Source organism: Nomascus leucogenys, chromosome 2 (genome assembly GCF_006542625.1).
Source record: "Nomascus leucogenys isolate Asia chromosome 2, Asia_NLE_v1, whole genome shotgun sequence".
NCBI classification, from domain to species: Eukaryota; Metazoa; Chordata; class Mammalia; order Primates; family Hylobatidae; genus Nomascus; species Nomascus leucogenys.
In genome coordinates, this window is record NC_044382.1 from 52,241,143 (window position 1) to 52,261,513 (window position 20,371).

General features: G+C 54.9%; 1 protein-coding gene across 2 annotated transcripts in view; it reads left to right on the forward strand.

Annotated features, from left to right (window-relative positions):
* The window catches only part of SLC12A4 (solute carrier family 12 member 4), a 24,329-nt gene continuing 3,958 nt past the window's right edge, over positions 1 to 20,371 (forward strand). For both annotated transcript variants that reach the window (XM_030795117.1, XM_030795121.1), the window contains exons 1-13: positions 1 to 238; positions 5,133 to 5,227; positions 6,994 to 7,125; positions 10,653 to 10,799; positions 10,901 to 10,955; positions 13,870 to 14,000; positions 16,247 to 16,488; positions 16,634 to 16,848; positions 17,367 to 17,531; positions 17,611 to 17,709; positions 17,941 to 17,998; positions 18,159 to 18,333; positions 18,735 to 18,853. In XM_030795117.1, coding sequence (XP_030650977.1) covers positions 124 to 238; positions 5,133 to 5,227; positions 6,994 to 7,125; positions 10,653 to 10,799; positions 10,901 to 10,955; positions 13,870 to 14,000; positions 16,247 to 16,488; positions 16,634 to 16,848; positions 17,367 to 17,531; positions 17,611 to 17,709; positions 17,941 to 17,998; positions 18,159 to 18,333; positions 18,735 to 18,853 — 1,748 coding nt within the window. In that variant the 5' untranslated portion in view covers positions 1 to 123. The remainder of the gene's footprint in view (positions 239 to 5,132; positions 5,228 to 6,993; positions 7,126 to 10,652; positions 10,800 to 10,900; positions 10,956 to 13,869; positions 14,001 to 16,246; positions 16,489 to 16,633; positions 16,849 to 17,366; positions 17,532 to 17,610; positions 17,710 to 17,940; positions 17,999 to 18,158; positions 18,334 to 18,734; positions 18,854 to 20,371) is intronic.

Consider the following 20,371-nt stretch of genomic DNA (forward strand, 5'->3'; position numbering starts at 1 on the left):
GGGCGGGCGGAGGAAGTGAGCGCAGCGGGGAGGAATGCGAGCGGGCGGGGCGTGTCGGCCCGGGGCGGCGGGGACTGCGGCGGGCGGCTGGGACGGCGGGTGCGGCGGGTCCGAGCGCGCACGATGCCTCACTTCACCGTGGTGCCGGTAGACGGGCCGCGGCGCGCCGACTATGACAACCTCGAGGGGCTCAGTTGGGTGGACTACGGGGAGCGCGCCGAGCGGGAGGACTCGGACGGTGAGGGCGCGTTCTGAGGGGCCGTGGCGGGGCAGCGGGGCCTGCCACCCGGGGCAGCCATCCCGGGCCCGCGCCCGCGCCCGGACCTATCCCGGGACCTTGTACGCACACGTCGGTGCGGACTCAACTTTTTTTGGTTCGCGCCGCAGCCACTGGCTCCCCGCCCTGCGCGCGCAGACACGATTTTCCTCGGCCCCGGCGCCCGCGCCCGGCCGCTTTCTCCACCCCAGCTCCTCCCCTGTGGGCCGCGGGCGGGGGCTGCAGACGTGGCCGCCCAGGGAGGCCAGCCGGCCAGGCCGCCCGGCTTGGGGACAGGGCCGAGACCCCATCTCAGGCCCTTCCCGGCCCTTCACCTTCGGTGAATCCCACATCCTGTTCTCGCCTCGGTTCCCCATTTGAGATTCAGCGTCTTTGCCTTTGAGACGGCCGGCTCCCCAACTGCCCAAACCCCTCCGTGTGCCTCTCTGCGCCAACCTAAACTCTGGCCAGAGTGTGCCTACTGGGGGGGTCTATGGGTAACTGCCCGTGAGTGCGCCGGTGTAGATCTGTAGGGACAGTGGGCCTCAGTGAAGCACTCACACGGAGCCGGATGTGTCTAGGCACTTGAAGTGAGTTAACTCGTTGAATCCTCCAGCATCACCCTTGGGATAAGTACTGTTACTCCCAATTAGGGAGCAGTCAAGGGAGGGGTGGCAGTTATATAACTTGCCCAGGGGCAGTCAAGCCTGGGTTTGAGATTACAGCACCTTAACTCTTTAACCGTGCCAGGGCTGGGAGGTAAGCCCCATCTCCTTCCTCCTTCCTCCCAGGTGCCTGCCTCTCTCCACAGCCCTTTCTCTATCTCCTACCCCAGGAGGCCCCCCAGGGGGCTGTTCTTGTTAAGGCTTACCCTTGGAGTGCGAACACGGCTGAGGACATGTGTCTGTGTATGTAGTGGCATATGCATGTGTAATTGTGCTTGTACAAGTGTGTAGCTGTGGGTATCACAGGGTGAAGGCTGGTTCAGGTCAGGGCATTCTCACAGCCCCTGTTTGCTGCAGGGTTGACAGTGATGAGGATGGTGATTTGACTGATGACAAATGCCTGTGATATCTGTGACTGATCATGATGGAGATACATAGGAAGTGTGTGGTTGACACGTGCCAGGTGACGTTATCTGGACCTCTGATCCATTTGTGATGGTGACACAACTGAGGTGATCCATGCCTGATCTGAATGATGGTATGTGTGTATATGTACACAATATGTGTGTATATCACTTGACTGCCATGTGCAGAGGTAGCACAGGACAGTGGCATGGGCTGCTAGACATTGCAGAGGTTTTACAGGCTTGACAGCTGTGTGAGTGCCCCAGCCTCCATGCCCTTGTCTGCCCCAGCTCTATTCAAGTGGTCAAAGCAAAAGCCAGCATTGCTTCCCTAACCCTGGGAGGACCTCTGTCCCCAGAGGGTAGACTGGGCTGCATCTCCAGGATCAGCCTGGACCAGTGGGCAGGCAGAGCTGAGCCTAGCTGCTGGCCCCACCTTGGCCACGCCTTGGCCCCTACAGGGTGACTGGAGGGACCTGGAGCTACATTGGCTGAGTCCTGCTAGATCCCTGCAAGCTAGGCCAGCTCCTCCCACTGCCTCCCTTCCTCTTTCTCCTCCTCTTACTCCTTTTCAGCCAGACCTTGGCTGTCTACAGGATGGGGGACACCCTGAGCCCCGGTGAGTGATTTTGATCCTTGGTGGGGACTGCAAAGGGTCAGAGGGCACAAAGCACAGTGAGCCTCAGATCCATCTCCTGCCCCTTCCCCAGCTCAGTCCCCACACCTCTGCTCTGGGAGGCCTAGATGGGCTTGCTCATCCAGCCCACCTTGGCCTGTGGGCAGGGGGTAGAGAGGTCCTGGAGGGGGCACCTCAGGCAGATGTCCATGTACACAGGGATCAGGAGGGTCACCTGGATCCCCACCTGCCACTGGTGCAGTCACAGTTGCTGGTGGGAACACAGTTGTGTAGCTCACAGGCAGTCCCTAGGCCTAGGCCATATTCAGCTTTACTGGGGATCTCAGGTGGTGTCTGAGCAGCTTCGGCCTGGCAGGCATGTCCAGACCTGTCCTGGAATTTTTGGAATGGCTAAGGCCAGAACGGGAGGTCTGAAGCCGAGGGCAGTACAGACATCTAGGCACTGCTTAGACCCTTACATTCCCACAAGCCCTTGGGAGCTTTGGGGGAACTCCGAGGAGTGCCCGCTGTGTGTCTGGCACTAACTGTCCCTTTTCTAGTGCATCTGGGCAGTTGGAAAAACAAGTGTTACGATCTCCACTTCATAGGAGAGGAAACCAAGGCCGCACAGGGAGTAAGCATGTCTCCCTGGGTCACACGGGGGAAGGGCTGGGAATCCAAGCCAGTCTGCCACAGTCTGAATGCCCAGAGGCCTAGGTATGCGTACCCTGGCCAAATTGCAGCACTCTTCTCTATTTTTAAAGATTGTGATGCATAGATGGACTGGAGTCTGTAGTAGGAACGGAACCTGCAGCTTAGCCCCTACAGGGCTCTGATGGACCCTGGGACCCAGATGTGGCCTTCTTCCTGGGTGGCCTTGCCTCTGAACATCTTTGAGCTTCACTCTCCTTGTCCCTAAAAGGTAGTAAATGCTCTCTACTGGAATGTTGCTGTGAGAACTAAAGACAACTTTTGGAAGGGCCCCGAACCATCCTAGAGTGATGGCTGAAGGGACAGGGGATAGGCTAGGTCTTAGAGGACCATTTACAGGCATTTGTGGGGAGCTGCTGTGTGCTCAGCTGTGTGTTTTCTGGATAGCAATACAGTCTCCCTAGAAAGACCAGGCAACAGTGATGGGGCAGGCTGCAGTACATGAGTTTAGAATAAATTATAATTGATTTCCAGCCTACTTCCACAAAAGAATCAGAAGAAATAGCCAACAAAAGTGTCTCCCCAAGTGATTGTTACTCTCAGGAAGATTGAAAACCATGCAGAGGAAGGGGGCAAGGACTCTGAGATGAGACAGATGGTGACTTTATCTAAAGAGTAAATTTAGCTTGGAGATTCCTGGCAGCCAAAGCAGAAAGAGAAGTAAGACGAGCTGTATAGCTGGCATTTTCTGACAAAATGAAGCACCTGATTTATCAAAGGGAGACACCTTTTTTGTCACAAAAATCCAAGAGTAATTTTCAAAGGCTTTTCACTGAAGAGCCATTAATGTCATTAATGTAAGAGGCAGAATGTTATACTGGGTTTTCAGATTTTTCTTGGGACTCCTTCTGATCCTGAACAAGCATGGAGGGTACAGCAGATACCATAGAGTGTCCGACATGACCCCACCTGTCCTTAACATGACACGGTGGACTGTCTTGACCTCTGGCTGCCTTTGTCCACTGTGCCATTGGCATTGACCTATGCGAATGTGGGACTGAGCTGCTTGGCTCACTTAGCTAGTCCAGGTTGCGGGGTGCAGCAGGTATGCCACTTTCACATGCTGTGGGAAGGAAGAACTGACTTTGCCCCAGAAACTGTCATGGGCACACTTGATTTGTTAGTTTCCTTGGGGGATAAAGAATCCACAGCACAGCACCTGCTGAGTGGTTGTTGGCTCAGAGAAAGCAATTGAAGCCTCATGCTGATACCAAGAGATGTATGAGATGCAGGAGGATGCCTCAATCAGCATTCTCAGCTGCAGTTAAGAAAAATGAATTGTGGCCTATGTAAACAGAAAAGGTTGGCGGGCATGGCCAGTGCATGGCCCAATCACACCACTAGCCTGGGCTGGTGGTGACAGTTCTGTTGCCACCTCCATCACTGGACACCATGCCAGTCCTTCTCATGTCAGAACTGCATACTGCTGCCATCCAACACCAAGATGTGTGCTTTCCATTTGCTGTGAGGCCTTGAGCTAGGGCTGGGGTTGCGAGGGTAGCTGGGGTGGAGGGAACACTCAGCACCTAGAAAATGAGTGCTTGGTGTCCTGCTTGGTGGGAAGCTGGGAATGGCACCCACCGAGACTCATAAGGGACAAGAGTTGGAAAACAGGCAAGAGTGAATGATGGGAGGCCAGAAAAAACAGTCGAGCTTTGGGAGTTGAGGCAGGCTTATAAAAAAGGAGCATTTCACTCCTTTTGGCGAGATTTCTTGGAGCTGGGGCACTGGCTCACCAGCCTAGGGGTGTAGGCAGAGGTTAGTCTGGGGCAAGCAGCAGGATCTGTGGGCAAGGGGGCCATTGTGCTGCTCCTGCCAGCAGTCCCAGCTCCCATTTTTCTCCCTGCTCAGTCCGACACCCACCTGTCCGACTTTCTTAGGCGGCCCTAGAAGCTCCTGGCATCCACTTCCGCTCTCCACGTCCTGGGGCTTGCCCCACCTCCCGGCATGCCCCGGGCCGCCCTGCAGGATGCCCCCCACGCAGTGCATGGTGGGGTAGCCAGCCGGCCACCTTTGGGCCATGGCAGCTGAAGGTGCTCTGTGCGGCTTCGTCTATCTGGAGGGCACTGCCTGGGCGGTCCCTGAGAACCCTTGGCATCCTGTACATTGGGCACTCCGGAAAGACCGGGAAAGGGACGGAGGCGTGGAGGGGATCTGGGGGCAGGTCAAAGGCTGGCCCCGCCCATCTGCAGGCCCTGTCCTTCAGTATCCATACATGCTTGTGCTAGGGCCCCTGTGCCCTCACCTGGATTCCCTTCACTGGAGGGAATGATGTCCCAGGTTTTGGTCACTGGCCACTCTCTGGCTATCTCTGGCCCTTCAAGGGCATTGGCGCGGTGCGATATGAAAACTGAGTTGCAACCTGGTGACACTGCAGCTCCAAAGAGCTCCACAGAAATGATTTGGGGACTGGCTTTCTGAGAAGGGGCCCAGGCTGGGGGCTCAGGAAGCAGGCCCTGATTGTCCCTCTCTCTTCACAGGACATGGCAACCACAGAGAGAGCAGCCCTTTTCTTTCCCCCTTGGAGGCTTCCAGAGGAAGTGACTACTATGACAGGAACCTGGCACTGTTTGAGGTAGCTGAGGAGCCATTTTGGGCCATAGGTTTGGCACACAGAGGCTTTAGCTGAGCAGGCAGGCTGGACACGTGAGCCTCCTCTGTCTTGCTCTTCCTCTCATCTCCTCTTGTGTTCCTGGTTCTCATGGCAGCCGGGCTGCAGTTCCCTTGGCCCTTTCAACTGAAACTGCCTTCCCAGAGGTCACTCACAATCCCACCACCATTGCTACCTCCAGGGCTGTTCACCTCTGACTTCCTTACAACCCCTCAGCAAGGAAACGCCCGCTTAGGATTTCCCAACTCAGGATTTCTCCTCTTCCCTCCACTCCTGGTTCTTCTCCAAGTCCATGGTTCTTCGCTCTTCCATGGATTCTTCCTTGTCTTTCTTGGTTGGCCTTTCCAGCTCTGTCCCTCTCTAGTTCCCTGAGTCCTGGTCCATTTGCAACTTTAGGGGATACCTCTCTGGAAAGATTCCCAAATATCTGCCTCTGTACTTGAGTTTTATCTTCTCCAGACTCAAGCTGAGCAGTGAGATCTGGATTTAAGACGTAGTTTAAGCTCCTAAACTCTGACCCACGAATTCAGCCACTGCATGGCTGAATAATGGAGACTCCTTAATCTCTTTTTTTTTCTCTTTTTTCATTTTGAGGTGGAGTCTCACTCTGTCGCCCCAGGCTGGAGTGCAGTGACGCGATCTCGGCTCATTGCAACCTCTGCCTCCCAAGCTCAGTGATTCTCCTGCCTCAGTCTCCCAAGTAGCTGGGATTACAGGTGCCCGCCACATGCCTGGCTAATTTTTGTGTTTTTAGAGACAGGGTTTCACCATGTTGGCCAGGCTGGTCTTGAACTCCTGACTTCTAGTGATCCTCCTGCTCGGCCTCTCAAAGTGCTGGAATTACCACTGTGAGCCACCACATCTGGCCGAGGCTTCTTAATCTCCACATGCCCCCAAGGGCCCTCGTCTTCCTTTCTCACACCAAAGCAACTTCTCCTTGTGTGTAGGTCAGAAGGGAGCTGACAGAGAGGGAAAAGCTAAATGTGGGCAGGAGGCAGGTGGAGGCACAGCCTCGAGAAGGCTGCAGGAGAAGGGATCATCGCCTAGACCCCAGTGGGGCTGGGGGCCCTGAGCCCCGGGAGGCCTCCTGACCTGGGAAAGCAGCAAGGTTCTGCGGTGAAGGCCTTGGCCCAGCCCCGCCTGAGGATGGGCTGGAGGATCAGGATCCCATCTCTGCGACTGATGTGGGTACTCGCAGGACTGGGGTCAGGGGAAGACCACCCAGGGAGATCAGGGTTTGGGCAGACAAGAGAGACTTCACTTGTCCCAGATATCACTCTTTTGCCCTCTTTGGTTCCCTGAGGTGACTAGGGTGGCTTTTTTGTGGGGAGGGTAGGCGTGAGTCCTAGAGGTGCAGCCATAGCCGGGAGGTGGCTGGGCAGAGCAGGCAGGATAAAGTGTGCATTGCCCCCCTGCCAGTTGTGTTCTTCCCTGCCCTCTCTCCCCTGAGGCAGGTGGTTTTCACAAATGGGCTGACAGTGATTTGTGAAATCAGGTGCCAAGGTGGGGCAGAGAAAAGCAGCCGCGGAGCTGGGACTTTGAGTGCCACGTGCTGGGGTGTGGTGTCCACACCTGTCCAGTTCGATGGCTTGGGCTTCCCCAGGCAGGAACTGGGATCAGGCCCAGGCCTGTCTCAGGGCTTGGAACAGGGCCAGGGACCAGGCAGCTGACTCCACACAGCTGGCACCCGCCTGGCCCAGTGCCATCTTGCCCTGTGGCTCTGTTTGCAGGAAGAGCTGGACATCCGCCCAAAGGTATCATCTCTTCTGGGAAAGCTCGTCAGCTACACCAACCTCACCCAGGGCGCCAAGGAGCATGAGGAGGCTGAGAGTGGGGAAGGCACCCGCCGGAGGGCAGCCGAGGTGAGCTGGTTGGGGCAGCAGAGGGGCCACACCTGGGAAGACAGACACAGCACCATGGAATTGGCTGTTTCCCCACATGGTGAGCACACCAGGGGAAGTGGGTGCCAAGCATAGTGAGCAGGGAGGATGGGCACTGAATGCCTTGGCTCAGGAGGCTTTAAGAAGTGAGCCAATGAGAATCCCCCCAGGGGGCAGAGGGCCAGGGAGCCCCTCAGGAATGACAGTGGGAGACACAGCTGCCTGTACTCAGCCTTTACTGTGTGCGAGGTACCACACCAGGCCTGGGTTCTCACATGTCAACTGTACAACAAAACCAAGAGGCAGGTGCTTACTATCATCCCCATTTTTCAGATGAGGAAATAGTGTCAGGGACATTAAGGAACTTGTCTAAGGTGACTGAGCTAGACAAGATCAATGTGTAATGCTGGAAGATGGATTTGTAGATTTTATGGGAGACAGATTTGTGGGATATGTAACTATGCAAAATGCCAGATCAATGACATTGTGTGAGGGTGGCTAAGGGTATTGCCCTTGGGGCCAGGAACCAGGTTGTCTTTTGGAAGTCATGCCATCCAGAGCAAGTCACAAACCCTCCTGCTGCTTGCAGTGTTGGCCCAAGGCTCCATTGGCAGAACCCTCCAACACCCCCCAGGTTCCTTGAGTGCCAGGGTCGGGGGGACATGTGTATGTGATCGGAGCCTGATGCTGCTTTGTGGAGCTTCCCTGTCCCACTTTTTGGTCACTAATCCAGTTCTCTGGCACTTCAGCCCTCTTCTCTTTGGGGTGACTGTTACCTCTTTGCCTAGCTCCTCTGTGTCATTGCAGCTCAGTGTAGCTGAGGGCTGGGGATTTTTCTACATTTTTCATTTGGAGGCTAGGGACCCTCCCTCTCCACATACTGACTCCCTGAGGTTTGGGAAGCAGCGGTGTTTTAGGAGGAGCTGACGTCTGGCACTGGCTGTAGTATTCTCAGAGGTCGGCTCAAGCAGAAGGAGCTCCTGGCTGGGATAAGCCAGGCCTGCAGCCTCACACCTGGTCGTGAGGTTTGGGCCTTTCTGGGGTGGGGCTAGCAGAGAAGGTGAACCCCACTGAAGTGCGTCTCTCACCTTGCCCTTCAGGGAGGCAAACCAGCCCACAGTTCAGAGAGAGCAGCTGATACCTTGAGGTCACACAGACCTGACCCTGACCCTGTGCAGCCAGGTGTGACTAGATAGCGGAGAACCCTAACTGTGTCTGGCCATGTCTGTCCAGCACTGCAGGGGTGTCTCAACCTCTGAGAGTGCTCTGCCCACAGTGGGTGACAGGATCCTTAGGTCAGAGCCTCATCCTTGTCCCTTCAGGCCAAGCCAGAGAGCTGGTGGCGGGGAGTGAAGAGGCCCCTGAGAATGGCTAGTGCACATCTCAACAGGAATGTGGGAGGGATGCCTGGGCCAGAGAGGGCCCATCATCCCTTGGCCCAATGGGGAACCTGTGAGGATGCTTAGCTTAGCTATCCAGCTTACCTGGCCCCAGGGTAAGCATGGGAGAGGGTGGCTGGGTGTCCTAGCTGCAGTAGTTTTTTCATGGAAGAAGGAGGAGCCGGGTCAAGTCTTTAAGGAATCAGTAGGAAGTTAGGGATCTGGGGCTGCTGAGTCGTGGTCCTCACCCAGGGCAGGCCTGAGTAGGGGCCTCGGAAAAGGAAGGCTTGAAGCAGGAAGGGTGGGCCTCCTACCAGACCATGCCAAGACCCAAAGCCGCCTCTCCCCAGCAGCTGCTTCAGCTCCAGCTCCGGCCTGATGACCTTCTGAGGCTGCCAGAGGTTATTTGGGGATGCAGAAAGCATTTCCGGCCCGCCCTGCCCTTTCCCACACTGCCCTTTTCTTAGAGTGACTCAGCCTGGGATGGGGGTAGGACTGGGCGCTTTTGCCATCACTATTCTGTGGGTGGCATCCTCTGAGAAGGGCTCAGACAAAGCCCAGATGAGGGGGATCCGTCCCCTGCACTGCTCCACGCAGGACAGGTTGAGGAGCCATTTGTTTTTGCTGAGGCCATTCTGAAGTCCTTTAGGTCACTCACAGGTCTTGCCCCAGGCCAGGACCCTTCAGGAGGGGCATTAAGGAACTTGTCTAAGGTGACTCAGCTAGATAAGATCACGGCCATGGAGTTCTCTTCTCCCTGGCTTCAGGGCAGCACGGGCACTGTCTCATGGGGATTCCCTGTCCCCTCTCCCCGAATGATTTTCACTAATCTAGTCCTTTGGATCAGTGAGGAGGCTTTGCTGGGGCTCCAGTGGAAGCTGTCAGGGCCACACTGCGGAGGTTGCACTCTTGGGGGCTCAGTGCCTCAAAAAGATGTCAGCCAGCCTCTGTGCTCTTAGCCTCTGCCCTGGCCTCCTGGCTGGCCCCTACTTTGCCCTGAGTTGAGAAAGCCTGCCTGGATTTGCATATTAGATCTTCCTCACCTGCCCTACAGCCTGAGCACTTTCTCTGTAGGATTTTCCCAACAGGATGTCCCAGGGGCTTCCGAAGCACCGCTCACTGGGTTCAGAAGCACCTTTTGGGTACCTGCAGGGCCTGCTGGTGATAGAACCATAAACAAGCCAAGCCTGCCCTAATATAGTAACAAAATATACAAGTACATTCTGTTACCATGACCTGTAGTGACCACTGTGATAGGGAGTATCAGATGCCAAAGGAATGTCAGAGGGAGAACCAACTCCACCTGAGGCAACCTTCGGACATCTTCCTGGGAGAGGTAACAGTTTCACTGAAGAGGAGTTTGCCAGGCCGTGAGGCAGGGCTGGCTCTCCCAGGCAGAGTCCAACACATTCTCAGGTTCGCAGAATCTGAGGGACCCATGTGGTCAGGGGCTGGAGCTAGTAAGAGAGGTGATGGGACACATCTGGTGGCCCAAGCCAAGGAGTTGGACAGCACGCTGGATTACAAGACGACACAGAGGGTTTTCAGCGTGGGTGATGAGATTAGACTTGCTTTCAGAAACCTGCTCCAGCAGCAGAGTGGGCTGGAGTGTGGAGAGGTTGACAGGCTCAGGAGGTACCACCCAGGTGCCCCAGGTTCAAGGGACTAAGGCTGGGACAAGGCAGGCTGATCTCAGGGCAGCAGGGAGACAGACTGGGTAGGAGTTAGTGTCTACTGGGACTAGAGTTGGGGGTTGAGAGGGAGGGCCAGGGATGACTTCTGGGACTTTGGCTTGAGTGACTTAGGGCCTGCTGGGTGAGAAGGTGGAGATCTGAGACAAATCCCTCTTTCTAGAAGTTTAACAGAAGAGAGGAAGGGAAGGAAGCAGTACCTTGAGAGAGAGTTAAGTTTCCAAAGCTCAACGTGGGTTTTTAAAAAGAATCAGGTTTTACACCTTCCGAGACTCAACTGTCTTCCTATATGAAAGTCAATAGAGACATCCTAGCTGTCACCCCTACCTGCTGTGTTCCCTGGGGTCCCACTGGGGGAGGGGGCCTGCTGAGTGACTAGGGCTGACCCTCCATGGTGCATCCCTCTGATGCTCTACTTGCCCCCTTTGTGTTCGCATAGGCACCCAGCATGGGCACCCTCATGGGGGTGTACCTGCCCTGCCTGCAGAATATCTTTGGGGTTATCCTCTTCCTGCGGCTGACCTGGATGGTGGGCACGGCAGGTGTGCTACAGGCCCTCCTCATCGTGCTCATCTGCTGCTGTTGTGTGAGTGTCCTGGCGTGGGAGGGGTGGGCTGGGCATGGGCTACAGCTGCCCCTACAGAGCCCACCCAGCTGAGCCGCTCACCCAGGCCCTTCTTCCCACAGACCCTGCTGACGGCCATCTCCATGAGTGCCATCGCCACCAACGGTGTGGTTCCAGGTCAGTGAGCGCCACCCAAGGCCTAGTGGAAGAGAAAAGGACCCAGTATCTGCCTTGACCTACCTGGGAACCCCCATAGCATACCCCTGCCCCAAGCAGTTCTGTAGTGGGCTCCCAATCCCTGATGCCAGGACAGTGCCCACGTAGGAGCTTTCCTGCTTGACAGAGTTGGAGATTGCCAGTGTGGTTTTTGTTAATATAAAAGCAATACCAAAAAAAAAAAAAGGGCAATGTATATTTACTGTAAGAGGGTTTGAAAGTACAAAAAAGGCTGGGCACGGTGGCTCACGCCTGTAATCCCAGAACTTTGGGAGGCTGAGGCGGGTGGATCACTAGGTCAGGAGATCGAGACCATCCTGGCCAACACGGTGAAACCCCATCTCTGCTAGAAATACAAAAAATTGGCCGGGCGTGGTGGTGGGCACCTGTAATCCCAGCTACTCGGGAGGCTGAGGTGGGAGAATGGCGTGAACCCAGGAGGCAGAGCTTGCAGTGAGCTAAGATTGCACCACTGCACTCCAGCCTGGGCGACAGAGCGAGACTCCGTATCAAAAAAAAAAAAAAAAAAATATTAGCCAGGCATGGTGGTGGACACTTGTAATCCCAGCTACTTGGGAGGCTGAGGCAGAGAATGTCTTGAACCAGGGAGGCAGAGGTTGCAGTGAGCCAAGATTGTGCCACTGCACTCCAGCTTGGGTGACAGAGCAAGACTCCATCTCAAAAATAAATAAATAAATAATTAAAAAGTACAGAAAAGTGTAGAATGGAAAATTAAAAGCACCCATAATCCCACCATCCTGAAATCATTACTATTCGCCTTTTGGTATATATAAGTCTTAGGGTCTTATGAAGTATTGCACACGCACACTCTATATAAATTATATATATATATGTATTTCCCAAAAGTATATGTGTGTATATATACATATGCATATGTTTACGTGTGTACATGTGTGTGTGTTTCCCAAGTGTTGAAAACGGTTTTTTGATTTTGGTTTTTTGGGTTTTTTTTTGAGACAGAGTCTCGCTCTATCACCCAGGCTGGAGTGCAGTGGCATGATCTCAGCTCACTGCAACCTCCACTTCCCAGGTTTAAGCAATTCTAATTGATTCTCATGCCTCAGCCTCCTGAGTAGCTGGGATTACAGGCGACCACCACATTTTTGTGTTTTTAGTAGAGACGAGGTTTCACCATGTTGGCCAGAATGGTTTCGAACTCCTGACCTTAACTGATCCACCCACCTCTGCCTCTCAAAGTGCTGGGATTACAGGTGTGAGCCACTGCACCCTGCCGAAAATGGTTTTTTGAAAACAGGATTCTCCGTGGTACGCCATAACCTAATTAATGTGATTATTCTCCTGCCTGTGGGTTCCACTTTTTCACCATTGTATACATTGTTGTCATGAACATCCTTGAACATGAATCTTTGTTCATGCCCCAGCAGTTCCCTTAGGAGAGGGTCCTGGAGGTGGATTACGGCATGAAAAAGATTGACTTTTCATTTATTTATTTATTTATTTATTTTGAGACGGAGTCTGTCGCCCAGGCTGGAGTGCAGTGGCACGATCTCAGCTCACTGCAATCTCCACCTCCCAGGTTCAAGCGATTCTCCTGCCTCAGCCTCCCGAGTAGCTGGGATTACAGACATGCGCCACCATGCTCAGCTAATTTTTGTATTTTTAGTAGAGATGGGGTGTCACCGTGTTGGCCAGGCTGGTCTCGAACTCCTGACCTCAAGTCATCTGCCTGCCTCAGCCTCCCAAAGTGCTGGGATTACAGGCGTGAGCCACTGTGCCCAGCTGACTTTTTTTTTTTTTTTGAGATGGAGTCTTACTTTATCGCCCGGGCTGGAGTGAAGTGGCACGATCTGTGCTCACTGCACCCTCCGCCTCCCAGGTTCAAACGATTCTCCTGCCTCAGCCTCCTGAGTAGCTGGGACTACAGGCGCACACCGCCACGCCTGGCTAATTTTTTATATTTTAGTAGAGACGGGGTTTCATCGTGTTGCCCAGGCTGGTCGCAAACTCCTGAGCTCAGGCAATCCGCCCATCTCAGCCTCCCAAAATGCTGGGATTACAAATAAGGCCTTTTTTTAAAAATGTATATTTTTATCATTTCCTTTTTTTAGTAGAGACGGGGTCTCGTCATATTGCCCAGACTGGTCTGGAACTCCTGAGCTCAAGCAATCCACTCACCCCAGCCTCCCAAAATGCTGGGATTATAGGCATGAGCCACCACACCCAGCCAAGATTGACTCTTTGAAAGAATTTCTTGATCCCTGTTCCCAGATTTTCACCAGAGACATTGTCTCAGCAGCAGATACAACCAGCAACATGAGATGACTCTTGTCCCCCTGTGCTTGTCACCCTGGGGCCTAGTCATGACTCCCTGAGTCTTTTAAGGGTGTTAGACTTTGATAGAAGCACAGATTCAGGGCAGGAGCCGTGGACACTCACCTGGTGGCAGGCCCTGTGCTGGGCCTTAGGGCCAAAAGACTGGATGAGACACAGTCCCTGCTCTGGTCTGGAGGAGTCAGACTAACAAAGGCACAGGCCTCAGGAGGGTGAGGTGGGCTGAGATGGGACACACCCAGCCAGAGGAGGCTGTGGGCTGTGCACAGGGCATTGGAGGATGGTGGCCAGTCAGCCACTGCTGCAGACTAGAGCTGCTCCCACAAAGCAGTCATTTCCATGGGCCATGCTGGACATTCAAGTCAGATGGGGATAGGATCGAATGCCAGCCTAGATGCTTACCCACCTTTCTGCCCTGGGTAGGTCTCCCAGCCCCTCTACTCATCCATAAACAGGAAAAGCAGTCCCTGTCCCTCTGGGCGGTTGTGCAGGCTTGTCACAAGGAGACCCCTTGAAGAAGAACCAGCCTTGACCTGTGCACACTTTCATTTCTCTGCTGTAGCTGGGGGCTCCTATTTCATGATCTCTCGTTCACTGGGGCCAGAATTTGGAGGTGCTGTGGGCCTGTGCTTCTACCTGGGAACGACATTCGCAGCAGCCATGTACATCCTGGGGGCCATCGAGATCTTGCTGGTGAGTCAGGCTGAGCCCTGGCCAACTCTGGCCATGTCCAAACAGTCCCTTTGGACTCCAAACAGAAGGCTCAGGCTGTTCATCCCCACACGTCTGGCCAAGGCCTGGGCATTATAAAGTAGGAAGCCTCTTCGAGAGACAAAGACCTTTGTTCAGGCTGGTCTTCCTTTCACCTCCATGCCATTTTGGGCCAGGCAAGGAAGAGGCATGGCTGCCTTCACCTCGGCCCAGCTGCCTTCACCTTGGCCCTGGATGTTCCGTCCACCTGGGCTCCATTGCAGCCATGGCAAGTGTTCCAGGAACTGTTGTATTTAGCTCAGTGACAGATCTCGGTGGTGATGCAGGCTTCCTTCTGGGCTTGTGTGGGCCCTGGCCAGCTCTGTGTCCTCTGGGGCTCTGTGCCAGGGCACTTCAGATCCACCTTCTCCTTGTCCTTCAATCAGGGTAAGCAGCCATAGAACCCTGCTGGAGGTCGGTGCCCCCTCCATGAGCCCCATGGGAGCTCTGTCAGCCTCAGCTTCTCATTCCCCAATGAACTGCCGTACCAGTGGGAGAAGAGGCAAGGAGCTGCGGGAGGCATGGGGTGACAGGTGCCCGCCCTTGGGGATCCAGAGGGTAGGAGATACCTAGAGGGACTGCCTGGCTGTTCTTGCCTCCAGGTCCTCTACCTGCAGCATGGACCCTGCACCTGAATCTTCTGATTTTGGGGGGCTTTGGTTTGTTTTCATTTCTCATATCCCTTCTACATTCGTTATGTGGGATTTGTCCCTTCTCCTGTTTATCTATTCAGCCATGTCATTATATCTGTATGGAGTTCTGGATATTTACTTTATTCTTTGGGTTGTAATCCAATACTATGATTATTTATTTTCTTGCTCAAACTGTTCCACTTTGGCTATTTAACGATTCAGGTTGGCAGCTATGTTTGGATCCTTTTTGTTTGCTTGTTTTTAAATAACAGCTTTATTAACATATAATTTACATACCATGCAATTCCCATACCAATTTATATACCATTGAAAGTGTACAATTCAGTGTTTTATAGTATATTCACAGAGGTGCACAGTCAATTCTAGAACATTTTCATCATCCCAAGAACCCCCATTAGCAGTCACTCTCCATTCCCCGCCAGCCCTGGCAACCAGGAATCTGCTTTCTGCCTGGGGATTTGCCTATTCTGGGCATTTCATATAACAGAATCATACAATATGTGGCCTTTTGTGACTGGCTTCTTTTAGGTACTCTTATTTTTTATTTTTATTTATTTATTTATTGTGAGTTGGTGTCTCACTCCGTCGCCCAAGCTGGAGTGCAGTGGCATGATCACAGCTCACTGCAATTTCCGCCTCCTGGGTTCAAGCAATTGTCCTGCCTCTCAGCCTCCCGAGTAGCTGGGATTACAGGCTCACGCTACCACGCCCAGCTAATTTTTTGTATTTTAGTAGAGATGAGGTTTCACCATGTTGCCTGGGGTTGTCTCGAACTTGAGCTCAGGCAGTCGGCCTCCCAGAGTGCTGGGATTACAGGCGTGAGCCATTGTGCCCAGCCTATTCTTTATTTTTTTGAGACAAGGTCTCACTCTGTCACCCAGACTGGAGTGCCGTGGCGTGATCTCTACTCACTGCAACCACCGCCTCCGAGACTGAAGTGATTCTCCTGCCTCAGCCTCCCGAGTAGCTGAGATTACAGGCGTGTACCACTACCACCAGTTTTTGCACCACTAATTTTTATATTTTTAGTAGAGACGAGGTTTCACCATGTTGGCCAGGCTGGTCTCAAACTCCTGACCTCAAGTGATCCACCGCCTCAGCCTCCCAAAGTGTTGGGATTACAGGTGTGAGCCATGGCGCTGGCCTATTTTTTATTTCTTTTTTGAGATGGAGTCCCCCTCTGTCACTCAGGCTGGAGTGCAGTGGTGCGATCTCTGCTCACTGCAACCTCCACTTCCTGGATTCTAGCGATTCTCCTGCCTCAGCCTCCAGTTGCTGGGATTACAGGCACGTGCCACCATGCCCGGCTAATTTTTGTATTTTTAGTAGAGATGGCGTTTACCCATGTTGGCCAGGCTAGTCATGATCTCCTGACCTCAAGTGATCCCCCTACCTCAGCCTCCCAAAGTCCTGGGATTACAGGCGTGAGCCACTGCACCCGGCCTCTTTTAGGTACTCTTAAAAAGAAAACCAAAATGACAAGTTTCACTTTCCAAATAAGAAATAAAACCCTCCTTATCCATCTTCTTGTTTCAGACCTACATTGCCCCACCAGCTGCCCTTTTTTACCCATCGGGCGCTCAGGACACGTCGAATGCCACTTTGAACAATATGCGTGTGTATGGGACCATTTTCCTGACCTTCATGACTCTGGTGGTGTTTGTGGGGGTCAAGTATGTGAACAAATTTGCCTCGCTCTTCCTGGCCTGTGTGATCATCTCCATCCTCTCCATCTATGCTGGGGGCATAAAGTCTATATTTGACCCTCCCGTGTTTCCGTAAGTAACCCAGGAATTTATCTGGGCATTGCATGGACATCCCTCCCATGTAGCCAGCCTTTGATGCCCCAGATCCCAGAGATTGCAGGTGGGCACAGGCAGGGGCTTCGACCTGAGTAGGTGCCGGTGCTTCTGTCCCTCACAGGGTATGCATGCTAGGCAACAGGACCCTGTCCCGGGACCAGTTTGACATCTGTGCCAAGACAGCTGTAGTGGACAATGAGACAGTGGCCACCCGGCTATGGAGTTTCTTCTGCCACAGCCCCAACCTTACCACCGACTCCTGCGACGCCTACTTCATGCTCAACAATGTGACCGAGATCCCTGGCATCCCCGGGGCAGCTGCTGGTGTGCTCCAGGGTGGGTCCTCCCTCCCGTCGTCCTGCTCTTGAGCCCACAGGCTGAGCAGGGGCACAGAGCACAGAGCTGTCCTTGTGTGGCCAGCTTGGGAACGGGGGCAGGACTGGCCGCCTTCCCAGCCCCGCAGTGTCCTCCCAGCCTGGCTCCTGGCAGCTGAGTTTGGAGTGAGTGGAGCCTGTCTGGCCAGCATCCAAGGCCTGCAGCAGCCTGTCTTCCCCAGCCACCAGCCCCTGACACTGCCTGGGGATGTTCCCACAGGATCCATAAAGGCCTCTGTGCGAGGCGGGCGGTGGGGGGTTCTGAGTGATGGTGGTTCAGCCACCTTTGTCTGTCGACTTCTAGCTGGGCAGCTCCTTCTCTGTGGTCAGGATAGCCCTGTGGCTGACGCTGCAGTCATTGGGCTGAAGCTGTTCCCTGAGTCCCCAAAGTTGCCCTGCATCTGCGCCTCTGGCTAGGCTGCCCCAAACTGCCTGGGGTAGTGGGGGGTGGCTGTGGTGGTGACACAGCTACCCCTGCAGAAAACCTGTGGAGCGCCTACCTGGAGAAGGGTGACATCGTGGAGAAGCATGGCCTGCCCTCCACAGATGCCCCGAGCCTGAAGGAGAGCCTGCCCCTGTACGTGGTCGCCGACATCGCCACATCCTTCACCGTGCTGGTCGGCATCTTCTTCCCTTCTGTAACAGGTGAGCTCCGCCTGCCTACCCACCCAGCCCTGTCCCCAATCCCGGGGAGCCCCTGAGGGAGTCTCATCTGTTTTTGGAGGCATCATGGCTGGCTCAAACCGCTCTGGGGACCTCCGTGACGCCCAGAAGTCCATCCCTGTGGGGACCATTCTGGCCATCATTACAACTTCCCTCGTGTGTATCCTTTCCCAGGCCTGGGGCAGGTGGGGCAGAGGACGGGAAGCGCTTGGCCTGTGTACGTCGCCAGGTTGCATGCACAGACACCCCACACACTCATATGTAGCTCCCCTTCTCATGCACACATGCACATACACACCTGGGTGTGTATGTCTGGCTGGGGTGGGGGCACGTGGTACTGTTCAGGGACAGTGGGTTGGCAGAGACCGAGTTTTCCTTGACGCCGCCGCAGACTTCAGCAGTGTGGTTCTCTTTGGCGCCTGCATCGAGGGTGTGGTTCTCCGGGACAAGTGAGTGAGCTGGGCCACTCTCTGTAGCAGCGGCTGGGCTTTGGCCTGCCCTCACACTAGCTCCCAACCCCGTGGGTGGTCCTCAGCCTGCTGGCTGCCTTTGGTGGTCTGTGCCGTCCTTCTGGACCCCTGACATCCCTCACTCTGGTGGCCCCTGCAGGTATGGCGATGGTGTCAGCAGGAACTTGGTGGTGGGCACACTGGCCTGGCCTTCACCCTGGGTCATCGTCATCGGCTCCTTCTTTTCAACGTGTGGTGCTGGCCTCCAGAGCCTCACAGGGGCACCGCGCCTATTGCAGGCCATTGCCAAGGACAACATCATCCCCTTCCTCCGGGTGAGCCCCTCTGTACTCCCCCATGGCCTGGCTGCTCCCAGGCCCTCACCCGGCTGGGGAGAGAGATAGGGAACACAGATGCAGCACGTCCTGCCCTCAGTAGCCCCCCGGGGCCAGGCAGCCATCTATGAGGAGCTACTGAGAAGTGCCCTGGGCCTGGCACTCCCCTGGGCCTGGAGCTGCCTGGACCCAGAATCTTCATGGCCTGTTTAGGGCTCATCCAAAGGAGAGAGGCCTGGTGAGGTGGAATCGGGAAGACTGTTGACATCCACAGGGATAGACACAGGGGCGGCCTGAGCCCCCGAGGCGGGCCCTGGGGGTGAGGGAGGCCAGGCTGGGGTCTGGGGCCCAAGGTGTGGAATGGGGGTGACAGGACCCAGCTTCCTTCCTGGTGCACACAGGTGTTTGGCCACGGGAAGGTGAATGGTGAACCCACATGGGCACTCCTCCTGACGGCACTCATCGCCGAGCTGGGCATCCTCATCGCCTCCCTCGACATGGTGGCCCCTATCCTATCCATGTGAGCTGGGACCGGGCAGGGCAGGGGGATGGTCTGGGAAAGGCTCCCTGATCCCCAGCACCTCCCTGTGCCTGTGTCTGGTGTTGGGGGCGCAGCTGGGAGATGTGGCAGGCTGCATAGGGAGATGTGGCCTGGCAGGGCTCAGCCCACCCCTGCATTTAGGAGCAAGCCTGGCACCTATGCCAAAGCTATAAAGTGACCAATAGGTCCACACCTCCCTGAGAGAGCCCCCAGAGCCGGCAGACCTTCCCACTGGACAGGGCAACCACTGCGTCCCTCATGCCTCCATGAAGCCACTGCTGCCCCTTCCATCTGTTGGTTTTTTGTTTGTTTGTTTTTTTGTTTTGTTTTTTTTTTTTTGAGACAGAGTCTCGCTCTGTCACCCAGGCTGGAGTGCAATGGCGCAATCTTGGCTCACTGCAACCTCCGCCTCCTGGGTTCAAGCAATTCTCCCGCCTCAGCCTCCTGAGTAGCTGGGATTACAGACATGCACCACCACGCCCAGCTAATTTTTTGTATTTTTAGTAGAGATGGCGTTTTACCATCTTGGCCAGGCTGGTGTCGAACTCCTGACGTCAGATGATCCACCTGCCTCGGCCTCCCAAAGTGCTGGGATTACAGGCGTGAGCCACCATGCCCAGCCCATCCATTTTCAAAGTCATTTGCTTTTAACATTCTGGAATCAACCAGGCAAATCTGTGTGCCAGTGTCTTGCAGGGAGTGTCCAGTATGTGGTGACTCCCAGGGACCCCGAGGCAGCGCTTGTTTGGTTGGCTCTGTCCAGGCTGGGGTCCTCGCCCACCCTGCTCCGTGGCTGACGCTCCTTCTTGCTTGTGCGGTTATGAAAGGCCTCCCCTTCCCTACCCACTCAGCCTGCAGACTTGACAGGGGCCATGTCTCCCTGAGCAGGCTCCATCCCAGCTACAGCCAGGCCTGCTGGAGCCAGCGCCCTCTTGTCCACCCCCCCACGCCCCTTCCTCTCACCTAAGAGCACACCTGAAACTGTTTTGCCACAGCCGTCTTGGGTGGTGGCCTCTTGTGCCCAAGTCAGAGGCTACATCTCAGCCTTTATCTCGGGCCTCCTGCTGGGAGCCCCTGCCCCCTGGCATGCCCTGTGTGGGTCCTCGGCTGCCTTCCTGGAGAGCTCATGCAGCTGGCCCTGCCCATTCGTGGGACTCCCACACCCACCGCAGTGACTCTTAAGTGTCTCTGAATGGTTGCATTCAAATGGTCCGGCTCATCTTCTATCTTCCCCTTCATGCATGGCAGCCCCTCACCCAGCTAGCTGGTCACCCAGGTCAGAGGCCTGAATGTGGCCTAGAGTCTCCAGGCACTGAGCTCTTCCTGCCGCCCCTGCACCACCCTCTTCAGCTCTGCCCCGTTACTCCCCTTCCCACCTCCTCCAATGGCGAACCCTTGCCCATCCTCTGCGATCTGGCTCCAAGGACTCCTCCACAGTAGTCTCATCGCTTCAGGCCATGGAAGTGGCATCAATGAGGTTGAGAAGACCTGGCTGAG